General features: G+C 43.9%; 2 protein-coding genes across 6 annotated transcripts in view; one reads left to right on the top strand and one right to left on the bottom strand.

Moving 5' to 3' along the window:
• MGME1 (mitochondrial genome maintenance exonuclease 1) lies at positions 6,228-19,868 on the bottom strand. Its single transcript, XM_021078251.1, is given in 5 exon segments — positions 6,228-7,399; positions 7,784-7,915; positions 11,478-11,698; positions 17,155-17,701; positions 19,851-19,868. Coding segments are annotated over 5 exon segments (1,080 nt in total). The 3' UTR covers positions 6,228-7,237.
• SNX5 (sorting nexin 5) overlaps positions 19,752-27,444 on the top strand; it is a 28,733-nt gene continuing 21,040 nt past the window's right edge. The window contains exons 1-3 of one of the 5 annotated variants that reach the window (XM_021078332.1): positions 19,854-20,010; positions 20,250-20,331; positions 23,794-23,869. Coding sequence is in view for 3 of the 5 variants with exons in the window: in XM_021078329.1 (XP_020933988.1) it covers positions 20,281-20,331 (51 nt within the window). In the remaining 2 variants the exon portion in view is untranslated. Of the gene's footprint in view, positions 20,011-20,199; positions 20,332-23,793; positions 23,870-27,444 lie in introns of those variants that run through there. The other 4 variants (XM_021078329.1, XM_021078330.1, XM_013985097.2 and 1 more) reach the window with 4 other exon arrangements.

Here is a 27,444-nt window from a genome sequence, read left to right as displayed (position 1 = left end):
TTCATCTGTCAGTGGACATTTATGTTGCTTCCATGTCTTGGCTATTGTAAATAGTGCTGCTGTGAACATTGGGGTGCCTGTGTCTTTTTGAATTAGTTTTCTCTGGATATATGCCTAGGAGTGGGATTGCTAGATCATATGGTGGTTCTATTTTTAGTAGTTTTTTTTTTTGGCCACCCCTGTGGCATGTGGAAGTTCCTGGGCTAGGTTTTGAAACTGCACCACAGCAGCCACCCAAGCCACTGTGGTGACAACACGGGATCCTTAACCCACTGTGCCACAAGAGAACTCCCTTTTAAAAAATTATTATTTATTTAGTTTTATAGTCTTGGTTTTTAAAGGAACTTCCTTACTGATCTCTAGAGTGCTGCACCAATTTACATTCTGCCAGCAGTGTAGGAGGGTTCCCTTTTCTCCACACCCTCTTTGGCATTTGTTGTTTGTTGATTTTTTTGATGCTGGCTACTCCGACCAGTGTGAGGTGATATCGCATTGTAGTTTTCTTTCTTCTTTTTTTTTTTTTTTTTCCTCCAGCCTCGCCCATGGCTTGTGGAAATTCCTGGGCCAGGGATCGAACCTGTGCTGCAGTGGCAGTCTATGCCACAGGTGCCACACTGTTAGCTCCTTAACCCACTCACTATATGGGAACTTCTGTCATTGTAGTTTTTTTACTATTTTTTTTTCAGTACTTTTTTTTGCCCTTCCTCTTGACTGTAAATTCCATGTCTGTCTTGTCCCGTCAATGTCTTACATAAATTGGCACAAAACGGACACTCAATAACCTTAACCCTAACCCTCAATAAACACCTGCTGGGTGAAGGGATAAATTAGCCTCTAATTCCCAACCCTGTGCTTTTCTCACCACCCTGTCCTTCTCTGTCCTGCCTCTCAAGTCCCATTTTACAAGTCTTGACTCACTGACCATTCTAGTTCTCCATGTACCTTTCAGATTGCTGAGCTCACGGGTGAATCCACAGCCTCTTGGCAAAAGGCTGACCAGAACTAACCATAATGTCTCAGGGGGCCATTCTGAGCCCTAGCTTGTTTTCTGCTGTTCTCAGGCAGGGCAGTTTCCCCTTCAGTCTATCCCTTCCTTTATCTCTCTTAAAACTGCTCTGTGTGAGTTTCACTTTCTTGATCTTGCATTTAAGATGCATGCAGTTTCACAGCTTGTGACCACCTGTACCTTGTGTCATGTTCTGTGATTATCACCACGTCTGGGATTTGGAAAAAAAAAACCTCCACACCTTGTGTGTACACGCTGATGATGGTAATGGAGACGGGAGCGGTCACAGGTGGAGCAGTTTAATAAGCGGTATGTATGTGCTGAATGCTCCCCATTTGTCCAGCGTGTCGATGTGTCCCCTGAACTGGGGAGGTGATAAACCCATCTGGAATAGTTAATTGATGGAAAGTGGTGGAATACAACTAAGAATGAAAATGGATGGTAAACACCATGGCTCCAGAGGAGTTCAGTGGAGGGTGGACTGAACCCTCCACGTGCTGATCGGAGCTGGCTCCGAGGAGGAAGGAAGTACTATTTACTTTCCAGCATTGGCACACATTTCCCCTTTGTTAATTTTTCTGACAACATTGGTATCGGGATGATCCCCAAGGTACTGATGAGGAAAGAAGCAGAGAGAAGGGACGTGACTACCTAATATTGCAGGGCTGGGATCTGAACCCACATCCGCCTGACTCTGAACTCCTGCTTTTTGTACTGTACCGCCCTGTTTCCCGAAGGGTAGGTCAGACTGAAGCTGGAGATTGGGTAGGGTTGGGCCTCAGGACCAAGCACTTAGAAAATTAAAACTTGGCTGAACAAAGGGATGAAGGGAAGTTTTTTCAGGCAAAAGCATCAGGGCAAACAGCTCAGAGGTGGCGTGAGGCTAGTGCTGAATGGATGGCCTGAATGGATGTTTCTAATCACAACTGATCTTTTTTGTTGTTTAGACTTTGCTTGTTTTTTATTAAACTTCTATCAGCCCTGTTAATTTAGGGACAGTACTGACATAAAGACATATAACATTTCATCATGATTGCTTTTTTATTTTAAAAATTTTATTTGTCTATTTTTGGCTGCACCCATGGCATGTGGAAGCTCCCTGGGCCAGGGATGGAACCTGTACCACAGCAGTGACAATGCCAGATCCTTAACCCTCTGAACCACCAGGGAACTCCAGTAACACTGCTTTTTTTTTTTTTTTTTTTAAACACTTAATATCTCATGGAACATTTTTATACAGATCTTTTAAAATATATCTCTATCTTTGGTAATGAATATCTAACATTTTCATGCACTCATCTTTCCCAGCTATCATTTTAGAAGTCCTCACAGCAGACAGCCCAAGGCCCTGATGTAGAAGGATTTTAACTGAGACTCAGCTCAGCCCCATTTAGCAACAGGCTGAGGGAACGGCCCTCATGCCTGCCTGCTCTTGACCAGCGTCTACCTGGACCATCAGGGTTGCTCAAGGAAGGCCTGCCCTGCTGGAGCCACAGCTTCCTGCCTGTGTGCAAATAGCCTCATTCCTAATCTATCCTCTTCTCTGAGCCGTGACCCAGATTCATCTGTTTGGCAGAGGTTGCCCAGGGCTGTGCAGACAGGTCTCCATGTTGCTGTACCAGAAAAAGTGAGGACAAAATCACAAGTTGCCTAAAAATGGGGGGAAAAGAAGTCTCACGTAGTTGCTTCAATTCAAAGCAGATGTGTGTGTGAGACTAAAATGCCCAGTTTACCCTGAGATCTAGATAGCCCACCTGCACTTGGCTTCTGGCCCCTAACTGCAGTCTACTTCTCCAACACTAGATGGCAATCCTGTTTTTTTTTCTTTTCAGGGCCACACCTGCAGCATATGGAAGTTCCCAGGCTAGGGGTCGCATTGGAACTAAAGCTACTGGCCTACACCACAGCCACAGCAATGCCGGATCCAAGCCGTGTCTTCGACCTACACCACAGCTCACGGCAACGCCAGATCCTTAACCCAATGAGCAAGGCCAGGGATTGAACCTGAAACCTCATGGTTCCTAGTCGGATTCGTTTCCGCTGCACCGCAGCGGGAATGGCAATCCTGTTTTAAAGCAGATTTTATTCAAGCAATAACGTTGTTGAAGGTAAGTAAAGATTAACTTTTCACACCGTCATGTTGGCCCAGAATCTTAAAACTCTTTGCTAATGAATATATGGGAAAGTAGGACATTTCGGCACCCACTGGTGGGAGTGTGAGTTGACATCACGTTGTGGAGGGGAGCTGGGCAGTGATACTGAAGCCGTGCACATCCTGTGACCCAGCAGACACAGCCAGGTCTGATCCTTTGATGAGGACGATGAATGATAAACATGTATTTTATTCCTGCTGTGTGCTAGGCACTCAGCCTCATTTAATCTTCACAGCTCCAGGAAGTACTGTTATTTCCCCTCAATTTACAAATGAGGAAATCAGCCACAAAAAGGCCAGGTCACTTGCCCATGGTCACAGAGCTAGTAAATGGCAGCGCCACGATCCACACCTGCTGTGTTCCGGGAAACGGGCACATATGTGTGGGTGCTCACGGCAGCAGTCTGTAGTAGAGAAACAGTCTCACAATCCACTGGCGAGATGTGAAAGTGTGAGGGAACACTGCAGAGCCATGAGCTAGGTCAACGGTGGTCAGCTTGGATGACCTCAGATTCACACTGAGACACAGCAGTGAAAACCAAACCCAGAAAGCAGAACTGGGTGTTATTCATGGTGACCAACCCTGGTCTAAGAAGTAAGGTTTTAAGAGGATCTGCTGGATAGGTAACACACCAAATTGATGATGGTGTTTGTCTTGGGAGAGGGACATGGGATTAGGGGAAAGGGCTTTTAAGTTTATTGGTAATGCCTACTATCATTTTTCTGTCCCTCCCTACCTTTTGAGCAACAGGGAAAAAACCCACACCGTCCTTTAACTCAGAATAGCATTTTATGATTGATCTTCGCAAATGCATTTCTAAAACCTGACAGCTGTTATTGTCAAGGCAGCAGGTGAGCCTGTGCTCAGAGAGATCCTTCTGGGCTCCGACTCTAGTATAAGTGGTTTAAGAGTTCAGGAGGTTAGACCTCCAGCCGTAGCACAGCTCCTGTTAACCTGGAAGGGAGGGAGGAGGGAGGCAGGGAGAGTCTGTTCTGCCTTTTACTGAGTAATGGTTTGGTTTGGTTTAAGAACGCTTCTCTTTAGGGCACCAGCTCCAAAACACCTAACGTGTTTCTTTAAAGATGAAAGTTCCAGCTATTCCCAGGTTTTACTTTGTGTGGGAGGAGGGTAGGGTAGGTTATAATCAAATGTTTAACTGCTCGGGTGGAAAGACACAGTGATTAAAACAAATTACCCCCTTCCAACTCTTTCTAAAGCCAGTAGGCAAATTGGTTACCTAGAAACACGACTTATGAGTAACCCGCTTCCTGTACTGACCAGGGTCAACATGTATGAAATCATAGTTCATCTGTTGACAAGTTTTGCTAGAACTCTTAAGGGGTTTACAGAAGTTAATTTTCCCAGATTAACAAGAGCTAATGGCTCTGAGCAAGAGGCCTGGTCTGAGGGGGAAAAAGGCATATTTAGAGCAGAAAAACATTGAAAATTGCTTTTTAGCGCCAGCATGGATCTTTTGCCAGCTGCTAAATGCATTCTTAAGAAGGTGTAGAACTGCAGGGGAGAAGGGGAATAGCTTTGAGTGCAGATGGCTTTGAATCTATCGGACTGTCTCAGAGCTCAGGACGGTAGGCTGTGCTCTGCACTTCTGTGAGGAAGTCTCAGAAGAGCAATTTATCCTCCTTTTAAAAATATTTTAATTATCCTCAATTAGAGACTCTCGCCTTGTTGCAAATCCTGTTTCATTTCGCTGGAGTTTAATATGCTACATCACTTAGGGGAACAGGTGGTATCTGAAAATCGGGAACATCCATGGTAATTCTTGAAAAGCTGTGACTCACTTAGAAGCTGAGATTTGGCTCTCTTCCTGTGGAGAGGCTGTACTTCCTTAGTAGAGAAAATAACTTCTTTTCAATCCACATCTCCCGCTGGGATGGCTGAGCCTTCTTTATTGGTGAGACTGGAAGTATGGGGGCTGCAGGGAGAAACTGGTGCTGGTCAAGGAGGTCTGCCCGAAATTGAGGTTGACTGTTCCTGTTCTAACCACACCTCCCTGGTCAGACCGACCCTCTTTTGTGGAGCAGTTCATGCCACGTTAGCTTGGGGACTCTTGGTAAGATTGATGGGTCTGGGAGTTCCCGTTGTGGCTCAGTGGTACCGAACCTGACTAATATCCATGAGGACGAGTGTTCAATCCCTGGCCTCATCAGTGGGTTAAGGAACCGGTGTTGCCATGAGCTGCAGTGTAGGCTGAAGGCGAGGCATCTGGAGTTGCTGTGGCTGTGGTACAGGCCGGCAGCTGTAGCTCTGATTTGACCCCCTAGCCTGTGAACTTCCATATGCTTCGGTTGTGGCCTGAAAAGAAAAAGAGAAAAAAAAAGAGCGACAGGTCCCAGCCATGCTTAGATTAACCCAAGAGAATTATGCTAACATGAGGCCTTACTGCATCCAGGCTCCTGAACTCAAGGGTGAGGCTTGGTGGAGCGGTGTGGCCACGTCTGCCGGGACAACTCTGAATTCTCTCACCTGCTTTTTGACTTTGGAAATTAGAGGCTACAGGAATATATGCTGCTTGGAAAATAGGAAAGTGCATGGGGTCCGGTCTCCCCTCTCCCACCTGATACTTACCTTCCCTGTGAGGTGACTGTGGTTGAGACCCCCTTTCTGCATGCATTTCCATGCAATACACCCCTAAGCTGCCGGGTCAGTAGTAAAATTCTGAATTTAAAAACAAAATCTAGGAGTTTCCGTTGTGGCTCAGTGGTTAATGAATCTGACTAGGAACCATGAGGTTGTGGGTTCGATCCCTGGCCTTGCTCAGTGGGTTAAGGATCTGGCGTTGCTATGAGCTGTGGTGTAGGTTGCAGACATGGCTTGGATCCCGCGTTGCTGTGGTTCAGGCCTAGGTGGTGGCTACAGCTCGGATTCAACCCCTAGCCTGGGAACCTCCAGATGCCACAGGAAGCGCCCTAGAAAAGGCAAAAAGACAAAAAACAAAAAGCAAAAACAACGACAAACAAAACAAAAAACCCAAAATCTAAACAATTTCCAGGTTTGTAAAATTTCTCATAAATACACAAATTTACCTAAAAAAAGCAAAACCAAAGGCCTTATTACTTACATCTTATATTTTATTTCTTATAATGGCTAATGAAAGAAAAAAAAATGATTGTAGCACTCTACTATTTTACTACAGCAACTGTAACTTAAATGCTAACCTACTCCATATAACAGGGAGCCTTCTCTAGGACTGTAGTGGGCATTTATTTAACTTTCCCAAACTCAGTGACAACTAGTCAATTTTAGTACTTATCAAACACAGAAAAAAACGGATGTTATTATTGTTCCCCATAGCCGAAAAACTCCACAAACAATACATTTTCTCCATGTACGCAATTCCTTGACTCAAGCCAGAGCATAGCTACCAAAATACCTATAGTTACAATTCTCAGACGGGAGCCTGACTACTTCTGAGGGTTATTTGGGGGAGGCCAAAGGGTACTGCCATTGAGATGGTGCACGTGCTCCATCTCTCCTGAGAGCAATGTTTACTTGAGGGGAAGGAATCTTTTTCAAAAATGTTAAATGGAACCTTCTTTCCCCAAATGCAGTATCAAGAACCCCAATATATAAAACAAGTTTTAGAAAACTACACTGGCTGTGGTGGTTGGCTGATGTGACCTCTCATCCCCTGCCCTGGGGTGTATGTCCCTCCCTCTTGCTGTGCCCTGGGGAAATGTCCAGCACGCTGAGCCCTCTGCCTCTCAGTTCAAAGACTGGGCATCCTGCCCGCGACACAGAAAGGCCATGCAGGGGGTCGGGGGTGGGAGGGGGTGATTTCCAAGAACCACCAACACTGAGCCAATCCTGCTGGTTTTTCTTTCAGCTAAATGCCAGTCAGAGGTAGCTCCCTTGGTCTTTTATGTGTGGAATTCCGGCTCCTTAAATTTAACTTTTCTGCTTTTGTTTGGTTGCAATACATTTCAGCAAATTACTAGTTCTGCTCTTGTTAATGCAGCTCTCAGATCCTGTGGTACCTCCTTTGAGATCACAGTAGATAGTGGTATGTCTTCCCAAACTCTGAGCAAGTGCTGACTGTTCCCAAACAGCAGCCTGCCCCCTAATGTGGTTTCTGAATATCCTGGTTCTTTTCCTTCTTCGTATATTCTTCTAGTCGAAGAAGCCACTTTGCCCAGTACCGGGAACAGAGCTCCGCGTTCATGAAATGTGGGTGGGCAGGGGACCCATCTTTGTAGGCCACCACGATCAAGCCACACTGAACCTAGGAAAGATCACAGGGCAATTCCGGTATCTCTGTAACAGCCTCAGAGCTGAGGTTCATTTCCTTCTCACTCTGGGGCAAACCCAGAACAAAACAATCTACGGTAATAGCTCCGAAGTCGGTGTCTACGACAGGCTAATGAAAGACTGGACCAGGATACACAAGAACACAAAGATGACAGTTAGGACACTAAAGAATGGGCTGTGATCATTAAAGAACTATTAACAGCAACAAGCCCAGAAAGAGGGGGAAGGTGCCTTTTGAAGTGGTAGGGTAGGAACAGAGTAGGCAGTGGGACACAAACAGAAAAAAAGCCCTAAGGAGATTAGCTAGAGACCAGCATCAAGCAAAGCTGTGAGCGAGGGGAGGCTCAAGTGTCCTGACCTGAAAGCTGTAGTTGGAGTCATGGTTTATGGCACCGACATATGCCACGACTTGCAGTGGGTTGTCAAATGTATTTCGGATGTAAGGTTTTGGTTTCTCCGATGTCTTCCAGTCAATCACACACAGTTGCCCCTAAAGAGAAACCAAAGGAAGCCCTTGTAGATAATAGCTCAAACTAGAAAACTCTAATAGGTTAAACCTCTTCTTATATATAGTTACTACTTGTCGCCTGGTGACTGGTGCTTCTATTCCCCACTTTCCAAAAAGATAGCCCGCCCTCCTGAGCTTTGCTCAGGATTAAAGAGGTGTGATGTTCCTTTTCCTGGAGCCCCTCATTCAGGTCAGCAACAAGGTATGATGGAAGAGGCTTCCTAAAGTGCACTGATGAGAGCTATTAGGTACAGGCCCAGGTGCATGTGCTAGGAAACAAGATCCCCAGGGCAAGTTTCTAAACCTTCCAGAAACTTCTCTGGACCTCCATGGTTTAACAATTGACAAGAGACTTGAAACTACATCTATTACTATCTTAGTTGATTTTGCTTCAAAAGTCTATCAGAACGAACCATGAAAGGTCAGTACAGCAAAGTCCTCATCATAAATGGCACCTCAGAAACCAAAGCTGGAATTCAAATCCATCAATTAACAGGCATCAGTTAAATGCAGAAATACAAGTAAGGAGACCAAGTCCCTGTCCTAAAAGTTTACACAGGGTGGGGCATCTTACTATTAGGGATATTGGGAAAATTAAAAAAAATTCCTGCCACTTCTTTTAGTCAGATACCCAGTACATTCCTCCCCACTCCCCCCATCCTGATGGGATTTTATACTTGTTGCTCAGATAGCAAAAGAACTGAAAGGCCAGTGGACTGATAACTGGGACTCTCAATCCATTTGCTCTGCCTTTCTTGCCTTCAGTTTAGAGGGCAATCTTAAAGTATTTTACCTACCTGTTACTGTAACCCTAGAGTTACAACTTATGCAAGGTATTTATAAAATCAGTCTAGAGTAGCACGGTCTAAAAAAAAAAAAATGCAAGCTATATATATCATTTAAAATTTTGTAGCAGAGGAGTTCCCATTGTGGCTCAGCGGAAACAATCCTGACTAGTATCCGTGAGGATGTGGATTCAATCCCCTGGCCTCGCTCAGTAGGTTAAGGATCTGGAGTTGCCATGAGCTATGCTGTAGGTTGCAGACGTGGCTCAGATCCTGCATTGCTGTGGTGTATTTGGCAGCTACCGCTCCGATTTGACCCCCAGTCTGGGAACTTCCATGTGCCACAGGTGTGGTCCTTAAAAAAAAAAAAAAAACAAGGTGAAATTTAATACTTTAATCAAACATGTCCAAAATATTATCATTTCAATACGTAATACTAAAAAAAACTATTACTGAGATATTTAACAATCTTTTTTGTATGAAGTTGTTGAAATCTAGTTTGTGTATTCACAACATACCTCAGTTTGGACTGGCTACATTCAAGTGCTTAATGACCACATGTGGCTAATGGCTACTCTAATGGACAGTGCAAGAATAGAGGTAATATATCATCTTTACAACTGTTTTCTAATATTGTAAAGTTTGACAATCTATGCAAATGAAGAGAGGGCTCCCACATCCCCAAGGAATCTCCATTCCCTCCTTTGAAAAAATAAAAATACCCTAATATAAAGATTTCTGCCATGCACGACTGTTTCTAGCAATTAATTATAACTTGTAGAGCTTAATGTGAAAAAAAGTCTTAATAGTATAAACCCAAATTAGAACTGCAGTAAGATAGTTCACAAATAGCTCTTTAACAAATAAAAAGATGCTCAGCTTAATTTATTTTGAAATGCAGACTGAAATGATGAGGTGCAGTGTTAAAATGCAGGTAACCTGCAACCTCACAATTTCCCTTTTAGGCCTGTATCTTAGGGCAATGGTTTGATATCCTGGGTGCAAGTGGCAAGTGCCTGGAAAATTCAGTAAGTATTCAAGCCCAGGCCTACTTCAGATCAGCTGAAATATATCTAACCCTAATACATCACTCACCAAACAAACAAATGAACCTGTAAACCAGCCAAGAGAAACTCTCACAACATAATAGGAGACCTGGTCTCTACTGCAACCTGTAATTGTGAAAAACTAGAAATAACCTAGAGTTCCTGCTGTGGCACAGTGGGGTAAGATTCTGACTGCAGTGGTTCAGGTCAATATGGAGGTGCAGTTTGATTCCCTGGCCATTGCAGTGGGTTAAAGGATCTGGCGTTGCCACAGCTGCAGCTGCAGCCTGGATTCAATCCTTGGCCCAGGAACTTCCACATGCCATAGGTGTGGCCTAAAAGAAAAAACTGGAGTTACCGTCCTGGCGCAGTGGAAACGAATCTGACTAGGAACCATGAGGTTGCGGGTTCGATCCCTGGCCTTATTCAGTGGGTTAAGGACCCCGCGTTGCCGTGAGCTGTGGTGTAGGTTGCAAATGTGGCTCATATCCCGAGTTGCTGTGGCTGTGGTGTTCGTGGGCAGCTGCAGCTCTGATTCGACCCCTAGCCTGGGAACTTCCATATGCTGCAGATGTGGGGAAAAAAAAAAAAAGAGAGACTATAATCAAAATAATAATCCCAACATTTATTGAGTAGATGGTATGTATTTTACATACTGTACAGGGAATGTCTCATTTAACCTCTATATAAAGCTATGAGGTAGGTACTACTACTTGTCCTATTTACATATAGATGAACAAACTGAGGTACAGAGAGGCTAAGTAAATATGTAGCCTAAGGTTAAGAAAAGCCAGAAGCCAAACTCAGGCAGCCTGTCTCCAGAGCCCAGTATCTTTTAACTACAGTTCCAAGGGGCACACGCAAAGAGATTTCCCTCCATCCTGCTGTATTGTTCACATGCTTCGTTTTGTTGTTGTTGGAATAGGGGTATTTGCAGGTTATATCCACCCTTGAAATCTGGAATAAGTGGGGGAAACAGTAACATAGAAGCAATTTATTTATTTATTTATTTTGGTCTTTTTTGTTGTTGTTGTTATTGTTGTTGTTGTTGCTATTTCTTGGGCCGCTCCCGCGGCATATGGAGGTTCCCAGGCTAGGGGTTGAATTGGAGCTGTAGCCACCGGCCTACGCCAGAGCCACAGCAACGCGGGATCCGAGCCGAGTCTGCAACCTACACCACAGCTCACGGCAACGCCGGATCGTTAACCCACTGAGCAAGGGCAGGGACCGAACCCGCAAACTTATGGTTCCTAGTCGGATTCGTTAACCACTGCGCCACGACGGGAACTTTTTTTTTTTTTTTTTTTTCATAGAAGCAATTTAAAAAATCATAGGAAGCTTTAGTAAGCTCAGAGTTCCTATCCTTGTCAAACACAGCCTGGAAGCCAGGAAAAGAGTTCACTGTCGGTGTCAACAGATCAAGGGGGATACAGGAAAGAAAATGGGGGAATCAAACTGGATCTTATGGCTGGTACCTTGCTTGGGGGAAAAAAGCAGGGACATGCTAGAAAACAAGCCATCCCAAGGATACTGGAAAGTTATACCTTTCCTCCACCAAATGCTTTGATTTCGGAACACTGATTTTCAAGGATTTGTGGCTTTTACCTACCACATAAGTTTTGACCTTGAAGCAGGAGTTAAAGTGTTGGAAGGGAACCATCTGGCCCACCCAGAATTAGTTCACCTCCACACTTGATGTAAAATGTCTAATACTTACTGATAATCAGCCACACAGTCCAGCAGACCTATATAATTGAGGGTCTCGTGTTGAACAGCACTTTCAACAGCCCGCACTCCACTGACATCTTTCAAAACGTGCTGGACACTTTGGACATAGCCAGAGTCGAGATTTTTATCTCTCTCTTTTAAGTTCCCCTGGGGTGAAAGTATGCTCTCCAAGGCTTCATGAAACTGTTTCCCTTGTAAAAACATGTCTGAAAAGAAAATGAGGGGAAAAGGAAAACAACAACAAACCCCCAAAACAAAGCTAGTACTAAAGAACAAATACTCTATTAAACTTTGAACAATAAAATTAAAAATTACATGAATCACCTTTAAGACACCACATTTCAGCTTCTTATGAGACCTAAGAATGCACTTTGAAAAAAAAAAAGGGGACTAGAGTAGCTTAGACAATAAAATGTATTACAATGAAATATTTCTAGTAGAATTAGGCCAAAGCTAGAATCAAAGATCTGGGGGCTATAGAACTACATCTAATGAATTCACACTGTGAATTTAAGTATCTATTTAACTTAAGTAACTCATTAACTGGTTGTGATAAATAGTTTTAAACACTTAGAGCACTATGCTTATTTATATTCATAGTTCCTGTCACAACCAAATCTTAATTATGAACACAGGTGGAAGCATTCTTTTACTAACAGGTTTAGTGACTGACAAGGAATGAAAATCAAGGCACACATGAATTGATGTTGTGGGGCTTGGCTTGGGAGGAGAGGAAAATATATGACATTCTTCTCCTGCACTTTCTTTTAGAGCAAGAACAGCCCAAGGCAGTGGTTCTGGCCTAAATTCTTTTTCCTCATACTTTCCCCGCCCCCCCCAGCCCACAGGTTCAGCATACGGAAGTCCCCAGGCTAGTGGTTGAATTGGAACTATAACTGCCGGCCACAGCCACAGCCATTTGGGGTCTGAGCCTCATCTGCCACCTATACCACCCACAGCTCAAAGCACAAGAACGGATCCTTAACCCACTGAGTGAGGCCGGGGATCGAAGCCACAACCTCATGGTTCCTAGTCGGATTAATTTCTGCTGTGCCACGATGGGAACTCTTTTTTTTTGGGATACTATTTGGATTCTTAACCTTCTGAGCCACAATAGGAACTCCTCCCTTATACACTATTAAGTAAACAGGACATAAACATATTCAATAAATGCAAGAAACACTACATATTCACTTGATTCTTGATAAGGAGAGAGAAGGTATTTTAGTGAGGCAATGGCAGTGCTGTTAAATTTGCCCCAAAGCAAAATGTTGGACCAGCTGCCTGCCACTGGAGTATATATTCATTCTACTCTATCACATGGCACAGCCAGAGAGCAAAACTCATGGAGCATGAATTGGAGACACACAGAAACAGAGTAGGAAACATACGCTTGAAGACAGACCCACAGAAAATGAGGAAAAATTCATCTAGTGAGGTAATGTTTGTCAAAAATTTTTAAAAAGACTTTGAAAGGTTGGTCCTATGTTGGCAAAAAATGGAGGAGTTCCTGCCGTGGCTCAACAGACTAGCATCCCTGAGGATGCTGGTTCCATCCCTGGCCTTGCTCAGTGGGTTAAGGATCCAGCATTGCCGTGGGCTGTGGTGTAGGTCCCAGATGCAGCTTGGATCCTAAGTTGCTGTGGCTGTGGTGTAGGCCAGCAGCTACAGCTCTGATTCAACCCCTAGCCTGAGAACCTCCATATGGCGTGGGTGAGGCCCTAAAAAGATGGACACAAAAAATGGAATTGCTTCCTGGAAATTACTTGGAAAGTGAAATGAAATTCAACAGAGGAACTAAGTTATTCTACTCCACATTTACTTGGCTCAATTGGATTTATTAGCCCATAAAAGATCTACAAATTTAAGATTTAGGGAATTAAAACCTAGGGGAAAAAAGTGTAATATTTGTCTAAAGACTAGCTTTTATAAAGTAGAACACAAACATGTCAAAGACAGGAAGAAAAAAAATTGCTTTTATCAACAGCCAAGCAAAAAGACAACTTGTTTCCCACTGTAAGACTTAGGGCTGGGCTGGGTTCTCCACAAGGAAGAGGTGACAAACACGGGAATCTGGGTGACAGGATCCCTTAAGATTGTAAAGTGTAGGGAGTTCCCGTCGTGGCGCAGTGGTTAACGAATCCGGCCAGGAACCATGAGGTTGCGGGTTCGGTCCCTGCCCTCACTCAGTGGGTTAATGATCCGGCATTGCCGTGAGCTCTGGTGTGGGTCGCAGACTCGGCTCGGATCCCGCATTGCTGTGGCTCTGGCGTAGGCTGGCGCTACAGCTCCGATTCGACCCCTAGCCTGGGAACCTCCATATGCCGCGGGAGCGACCCAAAGAAATGGCAAAAAGACAAAAAAAAAAAAAAAAAAAAAAAAGATTGTAAAGTGTAAAGCTAAGATCATCAAACGTGATTTGATTTGTGAAAATTTTAAAAGATACAAGATTTATTGCTGATAACATCAAGGCAGAGTATTTCACTCAATAAAGGAATGAAATGATTTCAAGTCCCAGTAAATAAATGTTCATTAAAAAAGTGTAAATCAACTATAATGGAAAAAATAAAAATCTTAAAAAACCCACCTCAACAATTAAAAAAAAAAAAGTCTTCTATACTCTGACTGGCAGCATGGATATTTTAGGATTAAAAAAAAAAAATCAGTATAGCAAAAACACTGAAAAAATAAACCCCAGCTCCTTTCCATTACAATCAACATTTAACTGTGAATCAAAGGCAGAGACTTTCTGGAGTTCCCGTTGTGGCCGGGGGAAATGAATTGGACTAGTATCCATGGGGATGCAGGCTGGATCTCTAGCCTCGCTCAGTGGGTTAAGTATTCAGCATTGCCATGAGCTGTGGTATACGTTGGCAGCTGTAGCTCCAATTTAGCCTGGGAACTTCCAAATGCTGCCAGTGCGACCCTGAAAAGCAAAAAAAACAAAAACAAAAACAAAAAAAAAACCCCCAGACTCTCTCATCCTCTGTAATCTTCAAAAGGTAAACTGATGCTTGGAAAATAGAACGACCCCATCCTTCAGAATGCCAGCTCTGGGCACATCTCTAAGCTCTGACCTGGACAAGACTTGGCAAAAAGGAATTTATCAATCCAGTTATCTTTAAAACTGCCTTTTCTAATCCATTAAGCAATTTAATGGGTTATTTCATGCTCTTTTTTTTCTTCTTTTTTGGCCACGACACTATAATCTGTATGTGATTGCCATTATTTAAAAAAAAAAAACAAAAAAAAACCCAACTAATTCTGCCCATTAAGGTTGATCTTAAATTGGTGAAGAACATATCAGAGTAGAAATCTAGACCAACAAAGCTGACGCAATGGAGTCAAACCCTAGCTTTCTCTCTACCTGGATAGTGGGGCTCAAACACATTCCAAATAGGAATTCCTCTCCTTCATCAAGGGGGCTAGCAAAGCACTTCCTTACTTTGTGCCAAGAACTAGATACCTAGGCTCCCAGGTTTCAGGAGGTTCCTCCCTTTACGCTTCTTAGATTTCTACAAGCTGTGACATTTCTGGCTTAAAGAGAATCAAAAAAAATTTCCCACTGGAAACAATATTATTTTAAAATTCTAGTGGTACAAATAAAAAACTCAAGATGCCACTAAAAGATCTTTTACAGGAGTTCCCGTCTTAGCTCTGTGGTTAATGAACCCAACTAGCATCCATGAGGACTCAGGTTCCATCCCTGGCTAAAGGATCTGGCATTGCCACGAGCTGTGGTGTAGGTCAGAGATCCGCTTGGATTTGGCATTGCTGTGGCTGTGGCATAGGCCAGTGGCTACAGATCTGATTGGACCCCTAGCCTGGGAACCTCCATATGCCTCGGGTGCAGCCCTAAAAAGAAAAAAAAAAAAAAAAAAAACTTTTAAAATGTTGCTTAACAAGTAGAAAATAGTTTGGTGGCAGTTACTAATTAACTATCTTATGAAGGCAGTTAGCCTCTGTATATATATTCCTTGGCCCAGGCAGCTGAGGAATTTAGAGGGGGCAGGGGCTTGACCATTTTTGCCAGATCCAAGTGCCAACTAAATGCTTAATACTTTTGCTTTAAAACACATGTGACCACAGGCTTCATGTGTTTTGCACACAATTTGTTTCTAAGATGACTTAAAATAAGTACATTACTTTTTTTCCCATTGTTTTGGTCTTTAAAAGGATTTTTTAAAAAAGCATTTTTTTCTAGGTGCATTAGTCTTTTTGGGGTGGGGTAGAAGCATGCCCACAGCATGCAGAAGTCCCAGGCCAGGGATCGAACCTGCACCACAGCTTTACTGAGCCATAGAAGTGACAATGCCCGATCCTCAACCAGCTGTTAAATTAAAAGTGCTTGTGCACCAGTAGGGGTACATGCACTGCTCTCTGGGAAGCATGGGCTAAGGAATGCTCAATGTAAAACTTAGCTTTAACAAATATAATACTGATGGGGACCAGCTAATTCACCTGTACCAAGAGTTTTTTCCTTTTTTTTTAAGGGCAGCATATGCAAGCTCCCAGGCTAGGGGTTGAACTGGAGCTGTAGCTGCTGGCCACAGCCACAGAGGATCCAAGATGCATCTGTGACCTACACTGAGCTCACTGCAATGTCAGATCCTTAACTCACTGAGCAAGGCCAGGGATGGAACCCGTATCGTCAGTATACTAATTGGATTCTTAACCTGCTGACTGGTATCATCCTGATACTAGTTGGATTCTTAACCTGCTGAGCCACAATGGAACTCCATGTTTCATCTTATTTTTGAATGGAATCTGTCTTAAGAAAGCTATTCTCAAAAAAAAAAAAAAAAAAAAAAAAAAAAAAGCTATTCTCTTTACTTGCCTAAGTTAGTAAGTTAGTAGGAGTTGAAGGCTACAGTTTATTATTCTTGGTTCCTAATGAAGAACATCTGATTATCTCAATTTACCAAGACCTAAATACAGATCATATGTTCTGGCTTATTGCCAGAGTCTTTATTTTTCTTTTTGTCTTTTAGGGCCACACCCACTGCATATGGAGGTTCCCAGAGTATGGGCTGAATCGGAGGTGTAGCCGCTGGCCTATGCCAGAGCCACAGCAACCCAGGATCTGAGCCTCGTCCTCGACCTACACCACAGCCCATGGCAATGCTGGATCCTTAACCCAGTGAGCAAGGCTGGGGATGGAACCTGCATTCTCATGGATACTAGTCAGATAGGTTTCTGCTGAGCCATGAGGGGAGATCCTGCCAGTCTTTAAATTTACGAGACAGTTGTTGCTAAGTAGAGCAGGAGGCTGTTTACTAGATTCTGAGCAGGAAGCCTAGCAAACAACTAGAATTCCATTATAGGGTGATAGACTTTTCTATAATCAAAGAAAACAGGCAATTCTAATACTTCAGTTTGTAGCTTATAAAATAAATGAATTTTACACATCATTTAGTCAGAGTACTTGATCTCTGTGCTTCAGTATTATCTATGAAATAGGGATAACAGTATCTGTGCTTCATAGTGTTGAAAGGAGGAACAAGTGAGTTAATATATATAAAATGCTGTTAATAATAATTATCATTTGAAAGTAGTTCCTCACTAATTAAGACTAGAAAAAGAACAACTCATTCTTTTGACACTGGTCCTCTATATTCTAGAAAACATAATAACCATACAGAATCAGGATTGAGAAAATTACTTGAAGTATATTCTGCAAAGCCATCTTCTCCCAGTTGCAAAATCATGCGCTGTTTCCACCTCTCCAAACAGGAAATCTGTTCCGATGTCATGGTCTGCTGAAGGACTCGGGTCACACTTGGTATCATATTCCTTTGCAAAGGGATTTTCAAAGGAATTGTAGGATCACTTGTTGCAGTTGGTTTTACACTTTTCTCTGGATTGAAGAGAGGAAACCAGTTTTGTGGAACTCCTGCTTCCTCTTCTTGCTTTGAGGCCTTACACTTACTCACAGGTCCATAGAGTAAAGCATCTTCCTTAAACAATGATTCTGGAGTCTGAGCATGGCCTCTGAATGACAAGACAGACTTTACTAAATCAGAGTACTTTTCTTGGTCCACTTCTTCATAGGGGTTCACTTTTTTCTTCCGGCCACACAAATAAGAGGAAGTGGAGAAAACCACATGGGAGGCTGGTTCTACAGAAAACCCCTTTGAACTTTTAAGCTGCCTGCAGATGGTCTGAAATGCCTTCATCTTTAGATTTTTTTTTTCCCACTTCCCTCTAGTCTACATGTAATGTTGAGGGCCTTTAAAATGTTTCCATTCCTATCAAAGAGAAAAGTGGGGTTAGATAACAAATGTGTTAAATATTTGAACCATCAAAAATTAAGAGCAGCAACAGTATGATATTGCACATTAAAACTGTATTCAATAAGCTTTTTTGACATGTTTAACAGGGAAGAACAAACATGGCTCCATATTCAATTTATTCCTTTAGCTCAACTTTGAGCTCTATTGCCTGTGCTTAGTCATGTGGGCTCTGCACATATGTAAAAGAATGTTGCCTATAGCCTGAAAAATATAGGATAACCCATTCCCAAGGTTCTGACCTTTAAAGGTATAACACTTTTCCCTCATATAGACAAAAAATTGTAGAACAGAAAATAAAAATTATCTTATTGAGGAACCTGACTGGTATCCGTGAGGACACAGTTTCAATCCCTGGCCTCAATCAGTGGGTTAAGGATCTTGTGTTGCAGGTCGCAGACAAAGCTCAGATCTGGCTGGCACTGCTGTGGCTGTGGAGTAGGCCCGCAGCTGCAGCTCTGATTTGACCCCTAGCCTGGAAACCTCCATATGCTGCAGATGCGGCCTCAAAGAGACAAAAATAAAACAAAAGCCCCACAATTATCTTACTGAGGTTTACAGGAACATTTTGACTGGGTCTACAAGGACAGTAGCAAGAGCAAAGGATTCCTGCACCAAGAAGTTGGCAACAACCAGCCACATTCCCCTCCTTTTATTTATTTATTTATTTTGGTCTTTTTGCCATTTCTTGGGCAGCTCCTGTGGCATATGGAGGTTCCCAGGCTTGGGGTCGAATTGGAGCTGTAGTTGCCAGCCTAGCCAGAGCCATACCAACACACGATCTGAGCTGTGTCTGTGACCTACACCACAGCTCACGCCAACGCCGGAACCTCAACCCACTGAGCAAGGCCAGGGATTGAACCTGCAACCTCATGGTTCCTAGTCGGATTCGTTAACCACTGAGCCATGATGGGAATTCCCCCCTCCTTTTAGTATAAAGGAAGCCTGAATACTAACTGATAAGATGGTTCTTTGGGACACTCCTCCACCATCTTCTCTGAGTGCCTGCTCTCCAATAAAGTCGCTATTCCTTGCCCCAACAACCCTTCTGTCGATTTATAGCCTATGCTGCAGCCAAGGTTGGTAATATTCAGACAAAACTACTTTTAAAGGACCAGCAGTTATTGAGAACTAGAAGACAGTTTGGGGCAAGATGTCTCCAATATTCAATACGGAGAAGTACTACGCCTAGGAAGGGAGGCGTGTGTAAAGAAAAACCAGGACCGGAGTTCCCGTTGTGGCGCGGTGGTTAATGAATCCGACTAGAGAACCATGACGTTGTGGGTTCGATCCCTGGCCTCGCTCAGTGTGTTAAGGATCCGGTGTTGTCGTGAGCTGTGGTCGCAGACACGGCTCGGATCCTGCGTTGCTGTGGCTGCAGCTTAGGCCAGCGGCTACAGCTCTGACTCCTAGCCTGGGAACCTTCATGTGCCGTGGGTGCGGCCCTAGAAAGGACAAAAAAAAAAAAAGAAAAAGAAATACCAGGATCTAGAGGAGGCATGCCAGTCATAGTTAAGTTTACCACTAATTCCCAAATGTTAGATTCTTGGCTAATTAATTCTGTGTGATTTCTCATTCAGCCCCTAACACTCAGTGGGCACTACTGAGATCAGTCTTAAGGAGCTCCTGAGCTGGAGGGCGGCAGTCCCCAGGGCCCACTAACCCATACTCCCCCAAGGAGGCCTCCCGCTCTGATAGCGGCGGAACCATAGTGGGGGAGATGTCGCCTGCGGCCCCTCGAATGGGAGTCAGGATGAGGGAAGAGGCAGCTTAAACAGAAGCCCAGCCCATGGCAGGGGTAGGTACCTCAAGGCCACCACGCTTTGGTAACTCCCAGGGTGTGAACAACCCTCTGGCGCGTACTTTTCATCCGTCCCGCGCCTCCGTCCCCAACTAGGCCCCGCCCCACAAACCGCAGTCCCAGCATGCAGTGCGGAGCTCACGTCCCGCCCCTAGTCCCTCGTTCTTCTCCATTGACAATTAAGGAACCATGGGGAGAACCGCCCCGCTGGCCGAAGCGCGGGCGCCTCCGAATCGCGCCTTTTCTCTCTCACGAGATTTTGCTTACGTCAGAGGTCGTCGCCATCTTGGACTCTGGCTGAGTAATAAATTTCCCCCGCACGAGCGCACGGTCTTTCGCGAGAGGCGCCTCACTTGGCAGGTGTTAAGGGCTCCGCGTTTCCGTCGCGGCCCTACGGTCGGCGGTTTCCGCGTGGCCCGGAGCGAGGGTAGGCCCCGAGTAACTTCTTTGCCCGGCTCCAAGATGGACGGCAGAGGGGACGGGGGAGGCCTCTCAGGGGGAGCACGTGGGGCGCCGCTCGCCTTTCCTGGGGCTGCTGGGATGGTGGCGGAGTCCCGAGGCCTCCCGCCGCCGTCGGGCAGGGAGGCTGGCGGAGGCGGGGCCGCGGCCGCCCCTGAGAGGCTCCCCGGCGGCGGCGGCGGCCCAGCCTCTTCTTTCCTCGCACAGCCAGGCGGCCCCGCTCGAGGCCCGCGTCGCCATGGCCGCGGTTCCCGAGTTGCTGCAGCAGCAGGAGGAGGATCGCAGCAAGGTGAGGCCCTGCCCACCCTCAGGCTCCAGCTTGGGAGGCCCCGGTGATCTCCCGGACCCCACACTCCTTCCCCCGGCCGCGGATTACTCCTTGGGGCCCCAGGGCTGTCCTCCCTCTGGGCTCCCTGGGGCGCTCCTTGGAGACCCGGGAGCGCGTGCTTGACGTGGAAAAGTTCCTGGAACTTCCCTTGGCTCGGTGGAGACCGGCTTGTGAACGTGAAATCCGCTGTTGCGACAAATGACAGCTTGATTTTTTTTGTTGTTGTTGCCTCCGATCCGCGTCCCATTCCCTCGAGAAAACTTTTTGGCTCAGATACTGGGGAAATTTTATCGAGTCAAATATGCAGCGTATTCGTTACAATTAACCGCTAAATGCGTCACTGTGGAGGTTCTGTCATTTTTAGTAGGTGCTCGAATAGTTGAAGACTTATTATGTAAATTACCCCCAGGCTCTTAGATCTTTAGGTCTGAAAGGTAACTGATGCAATAAATTCATGTTACTTTAGCTAGTAAAAGGTTTACGGGCAAGCTTCCGCCTTTATTGGTCCTTTACCCGTTTTGAAATTTATAGAGATTGGTATGAGCAGCAACGTTTTGTGCAAAATCGTCAACAGAAGTTAATCTGACAGAAAATGAAATTTATTCTAAAAATTGGAGGCACTCTCGAATTTAAGAAACCTGGAAGGATCTCTTTAGCAATCTAAGGCACATTTGATCCATAGCTCTTGGAGAAACTTTAGTTTGTGCCAAAGCTCAGATACAGCTGCTGAGTTATTCCAGTAAGGGTGTCATTGCTGTATTAGTTACCGAAATGAAATTGGGATCTTGGGGTATTTTTCTTTTAAAGTTGAAAGAAGTAACCCCCTCCCAAAGCCGGAAGTGGGGACTTGAGAACGATTCTTTTTCTAGAACATTCCAAAGCAGATGGCTGAATAGGAATTTTGGTAGATTGATTTCTCCCCACCTGGCACCTTCTTGATCCAGAATCGAGTTTAGAGGGCTCTTTAAAAGCTAGACCGACCTCATTATTTGTTAGTATAGTAGAACGATGGTTGGTTTTTAATAATTTCCCCACCACAGAATCTCATTCTCTAGCAGAATAGGATTCTGAAGGCCATTTCCTGACTCTTGGTTTTAGAGACTACATGAAAGGATTATGTAGAATTATTTTCCTGGTATTTTTTCCTAATTGTGGGAATGAAATTAATAAAAAATCGGAGTTGCCGTCGTGGCACAGTGGTTAACAAATCCGACTAGAACCATGAGGTTGAGGGTTCGATCCCTGGCCTTGCTCAGTGGGTTGATAATCCGGCGTTGCCGTGAGCTGTGGTATAGGTCGAAGACTCGGCTCGGATCCCAAGTTGCTGTGGCTGTGGGCATGCTATTCTTTTTGCTGTAATACAGCTTTGTTAGTTGACTGAAATTTTTTTTTTTTTTTTACTGAAAATGTTTTAAGTTTAAACTTTCTGATTACCTGCTTTGGGATTTACATGAGGATGGCGATTCCTGAGGTTTAGACCCATTAATAGAGCAGGAACATAATAACTGTTGAGGATTTTGAATACTTGTGTAGAACTTTTGGCTAGTTCAGCAAAAAGAAAAGGAGCCCTGGGCCTGAATCTGGTAGCCTGGCACTTCTGTTTAGTCATCGTTTCTAATTGAAGGTGTTGATTTGTGTCCTTTCCCAGGACAGTTTAGGGGAAGAGTTACATGGTTAATTTTGTTTTGTTTTTTTGTTTTGTATTTTTGCCGTTTTCTAGGGCCACACCCCAGGCATATGGGGGTTTCCAGGCTAGGGGTCTAGTCAGAGCTGTAGCCGGCCCGCCTACTCCACAGCAACGCAGGATCCAAGCCGCATCTGCGACCTACACCACTGCTCACGGCAACGCTGGATCTTTAACCCACTGAGTGAGGCCAGGGATCAAACCCACAACCTTGTGGTTCCTAGTCGGATTCGTTAACAACTGAGCCACGACGGGAACTCCTAATTTTGTTTTTTAACTAGTTCTCTACTGATAGGAGAGATTGTATTATGGTCTTTAGAAAAGTAAGGTTTTGCCAAGTCTAGATCCTAAAAAGTTGACTAAAACACCATTAGGCCCATCTTCGTGTATAGTGCTATGCTTTTCCCTACTTCCTGTACCGGCTGGATCAACTTTCTCTGGTGTCTGAAGTTAGTGGAGGGGGAAAAATTGGAGATTATACAGAACCTTGTTCCCATAAAATACCAAGGCCTTCAGTCATTTGCACCTTCCACTTTCTCTAGGCTTCCTGTTTGCCAAAAAGTCCTTTATTCTGCAAACATCACTTTTAGGTTTCCATTCAGGTTCAGTGTGTATTTTTCTTTTGCTTTTTAGGGCAGCATCCTTGGCATATGGAGGTTTCCAGGCTGGGGGTCTAGTCGGAACTACAACTGCTGGCCTACGCCACAGCTGCACCAGATCCAAGCTGAGTCTGCAACCTACACCACAGCTCAGGGCAATCAATGCCTGATCCTTAATCCACCAAATGAGGCCAGGGATGGAACCCACAGCCTCATGGTTCCTAGTCGGATTTGTTTCTGCTGTGCCACAATGAGAACTTTTTTTGTTGTTTTTTTTTCCCTCCCAGTGTGTATTTTTCTATTGTGACGAGTCTCTGTCTTGTTAGTTTTGCAAACGATGGCAAATGGAGTGTGGGTTCTCATTGTCTTGGGATTTTTAAAAAACAATGCTTTGGCTCAGCTCGTCGTGGCTCAGCAGAAACAAATAATGACTGGTGTCCATGAGGACCCACATTCGATCCCTGGCCTTGTTCAGTGGGTTAAGTAAGGATCCGGCATTGCCGTGAGCTGTGGTGTAGGTCGCAGACACGGTTTGGTTCTAGTGTTGCTGTGGCTGTGGCATAGGCTGGCGGCTACAGCTCCAATTCGACCTAGCCTGGGTACCTCCATATGCCTTAGGTATGGCCCTAAAAAGACAAAAAAAAAGGTGCTTAAATTTCTGGTGGACTAAAGTAAATGATCACACAGGGATAGCTTTGTAAGGGCTAGGTGCATTGGTTACATGGGTTTTGGGTGGATGGTGTTCCCTTCTCAAAGCCTGTCACTAATATCTTGTGTTTATGTTACTGCTCTGGTTTGCTGGTAGTTTTTTGTTAAATGGTACGGTAGTTAGTTGTCTTTGGTGATACTACCCTGCGAGCTTCTATGAAGAGTGTCCTACAATTTGTGTTAGTATAGTAAGGATCCTGAATTTTCACTAATATTACACAAGTTCAAAGTAACTGATTCTCGTGGACTGAAGTTTTCTGCTACGTTTAGTTCCTTGACTTCACTTTTTCCTCTTCAAATTAGGGAAGTATGACTTAAAAGAGCTGCCCAACCCTTAGTTCTGGCTCAGTTACTTGCACACAGTGTCTTAAGATTCCTATTTGTGAATACTACTATTGTAGGTCCATTAATCTCACATTTTTTTGGCTGTAGGAAGAAATGGCAGAGGAAGGCTGTTACAGAACTTTCTGGATTCTGAGATCCAAGTTCTAATTTGGCGTGAGACCTAGTAAGTGACCGACATGTAATGTAGAGCTTTAGTTTAAACCAGGGCTTTTTTTTTTTTTTTTTTTTTTAAAGGGCTTAACCCTCGGCATACGGAGGTTCCCAATCTAGGAGTCGAATTGGATCTGTAGCTGCCAGCCTACACTACAGCCACAGCAACTTTGGCTCCCCAATCCACTGAGCAAGGCCAGGGATCAAACCCATATCTCCTTGGATACTAATTGGATTTTTTCCACTGAGCCATGATAGGAACTCCTCAGGGCTTTTTACTTTTATTTATTTTTGTGGTGAGTTTTTTGAAAAAAATTTGTATGGTAATTGATTTATTATGTTCTGTCAATTTCTGCTGTACAGCAAAGTCACACAGTTATATATACATTCTTTTTTTCACAGTATCCTCCATGTTCCATCACAGGTGATAACCAGGCTATATAGCAGGGTCTCTTTGCCTATCCACTCCACATGCAATAGTTTGCATCAACTAAGCCCAAACTTCCAGTCTAGCTCACTCCCTTTCCCTCCTACTTGACAACCACAAGTCTGTTCTCTGTGTCCATGAGTTTGTTTCTTTTCTGTAGATAGGATCATTTGTGCCATATATTAGATTCCAGATATAAGTGATATCATATGGTATGTCTTTCTCTTTCTGACTTACTTAGTATGAGAGTCTCTAGTTTCATCCATTGTTTTATTTCAATTAGTTAATTTGGCCATACCCATGGCACACAGAAGTTCCTGGGCCAGGGATCACATGCAGGCCACAGCGTCAACCTGTGCCGGATCTTTAAATCAAGTGCCAGATCTTTAGACCCGCTGTGCCATAAGGGAACTCCTAGACCAGGGTTTCTTAATCTGAGCGCTATTGATTGCCGTTTTGGGCTTGGTGATTTTTTGTTGTAGGGAATTGTCCTTCCTGTGCATTGTAGCAGTATTCCTGGACTCTTCAGTGACAGTAGCTCCCTTCCCTTCATTAGTTACAGTCAAAAATAAGTGCAGACATGGTCAAATATCCCTTGGTTGAGAATCACAAATTTAAACTTTCTAAAATGGTGTGATATGGGTGGGTCAGGTTGTCTTAAAGAGCTAATCTTGAGTGTGCTAGTTTAAAGTTTTTTTCCCCCAAATCTTTGATGAAGTCTAAGAAAATATGCTGTATAAAACATAAGCATTATTGACTATTTTTGGTAGAATTGGCCTTCCCCCCAGTGTTGAGGAACCTTACCAAAAAATGGTAGAGTTCTGGGCAGCTGAATTTCAGAGGCCACTACCCTTTTGGAGTTCATTGCCCACTTTGAATAGCAGAAACCGGAGGCTCTAATGCCACAACACTCTGTTGTGAGGCAGAATTGAAGTTCACTGAGAAGTGTGTTGCAAGGTAGAACTTGGTTTGAAATCCTTTAAAAAATTTTTGCTTTCTATTGTAATTGCTTGAGGAAATTAGGTAGGAATAGTTCTGTAGGTCAGTAGTACCCTGAAAGCTTCAATTAGCTAGTGCTGAAAGGGAGAATGCAGTGAAGTTGGGTGGTATTTAGAGAAACAACCAATTTCTGCCTTTTACTTTTACAAATTTGGTGTAACTTTTTCAGACACTGCTGTATTGTCTGGAGAGGAAAGTAATTTTCTCAAAATGGTTTCTTCTGTTAATCTGCGGTGTATGTTTTCTGCCCAGTAGAGTTTATGGTTTACTGTTTTTTGAGGGGGCAGATCCCTAAGCCTTTGGGTCTGGTCAGTATAAATGGTGGAGTACAAAGGCACATGTCTTCAACCTTATGGCTTGTATCTGATGGAAGAGCAATACAAAGCTTGCATATTGGGCTAATGGGTATAGAGAGCTGGTGAATAATGGGATATTGGTACGGTTATATTTGAATGACCTGGGAAATGTGTAGCACCTCTGACTCAGCACAGGAAGCAGGCAACCTTTTCTTTCCATGCTGCCATTTGTGTCTCAGAGCTCTATCCATGTTGCTGAATTATCTTTGTTGGTGGTGAAGATAAATTTTATTCTGAAATCTTTTTCTATTTCATTGTGCGTTGATCATAAAGTAAGACTGGTTTGCAGTAATGAGCTTCGGACCTGATAGACCAGGGACTTTGGAGAGGGAGACTTGATGAGATCAAGTAGTAGCTGAAGGGCTTTAGCTTTGAATGGGAAGAATTAGTTTTTCATTTGTGGTAGCTGCTTACTCTAGCAGTGATCTGTTGATTCCCAGTAGAATTTCAGTGCTAGGAGTTCCTTATAGATCATAGAGTTTCACCCCTTTGACTTTGTGAACTCTTAGACAATACAGGTAATCTTGTAATTGGATGTATTTCTCAAAACTAGTGTTATTTTAGCCAATATTTCAACTTACTTTTTCTGGTTCCATGTTGGGCTTTGACTAGTTCATGGGCTTGCAGCCTTGTGAAGTGATGATTCAGTTTATCCATTCGCTGAGTGCGCTGCACTGACCTTCTTCCAAGCCTTGGTTCCTGTTCTAGGAATTCTGGGCTCTGTAGCCTCCAAATGCCATGCAGTCTGCGGTGTTCTGCCGTTGACAGCTTGTGTGTTGGCGGACTACCGGTAAGAATGGTTGGCGTCAGCAGGGATGAGTCCCTGTGGGCCTCATCTCTCTAAGATGAGTGGTGGAAATCTGATCACTTGCTGCAGCTCTTTATCTGGTTTTTTAAGCTTGTGACTAATTTCTGTAGCTGTTATCTACTTAGTAGACTGGGATCTTCTAGAAGTCTGGCCTGCATTACAGGAAGGGAGAGCCAACAATGGCAGTGGGGAGGAGATGAGGACAGATCCCTGTAAAAGTAGAGCACATATTGCTTACACTGTTCTCATGCACCAGTACCACAACAAAAAACTGGGATAGAATGGGCAGGGGAGAAGAAAATAGTAACATAGTTCCCGTACCAGTATTTGAACTATAAAGAGGCCTTCCAGGATAAGGTATTAGAATTTCTTACAGAGCACTCCTTTCCTGTGAGTTAAAACAGTAACAGTAATATATGTGGTTTTCAGAAGTATCATGTGAATCTCTTTTTAGAAATTACTGCAGATCCAGTGTGTCTGCTGCAGAGCTTTTTTGGATTTATTTCCTCACTAATGAGTATTGGGCCAGGCAAGGTACCTGTATCTTTCTAGCTGAAAAATGCCCAATTTCTTGCCTGTTTTGGCTCCATGCTGCTTACAGATCATTCATGGATGATTTGTCATATTGACCCTTTCAGTGGTAGGGGTCTTTAGGCAGTAGGAGGAAGGGATAAAGCAAAATCCTTAGGAGAGAAGTAATTTGAAGGGAAGACACTGATTGATGTAGCATGTACTGACTGAGTACATTTCTTCTGCTTTGGGACTGGAAAATAGCAAGTAGTTTCCTTGCAACATTCAAATTAAGTTGGGAATATAGGGGCTGGCATAGTCAATTTCTTACCTGTATACAAAACTGGTTAGACTTAAGTGGCTGTTCAGCTAGACCCTGTTCTGGATCAGAGTTACTGTGGCAGTGATTTATCGTGTCCTCTCACTGGGCAATATGACAGTAGTGGAGTTTTGCAATTGGTTGTGAAAGTCTTGTACCAGAGTGAATC

Source organism: Sus scrofa, chromosome 17 (genome assembly GCF_000003025.6).
Source record: "Sus scrofa isolate TJ Tabasco breed Duroc chromosome 17, Sscrofa11.1, whole genome shotgun sequence".
Classification (NCBI taxonomy): Eukaryota; Metazoa; Chordata; class Mammalia; order Artiodactyla; family Suidae; genus Sus; species Sus scrofa.
The sequence above is the reverse complement of the archived record's forward strand: the minus strand, read 5'-3'. Positions and strand labels throughout refer to the sequence as shown.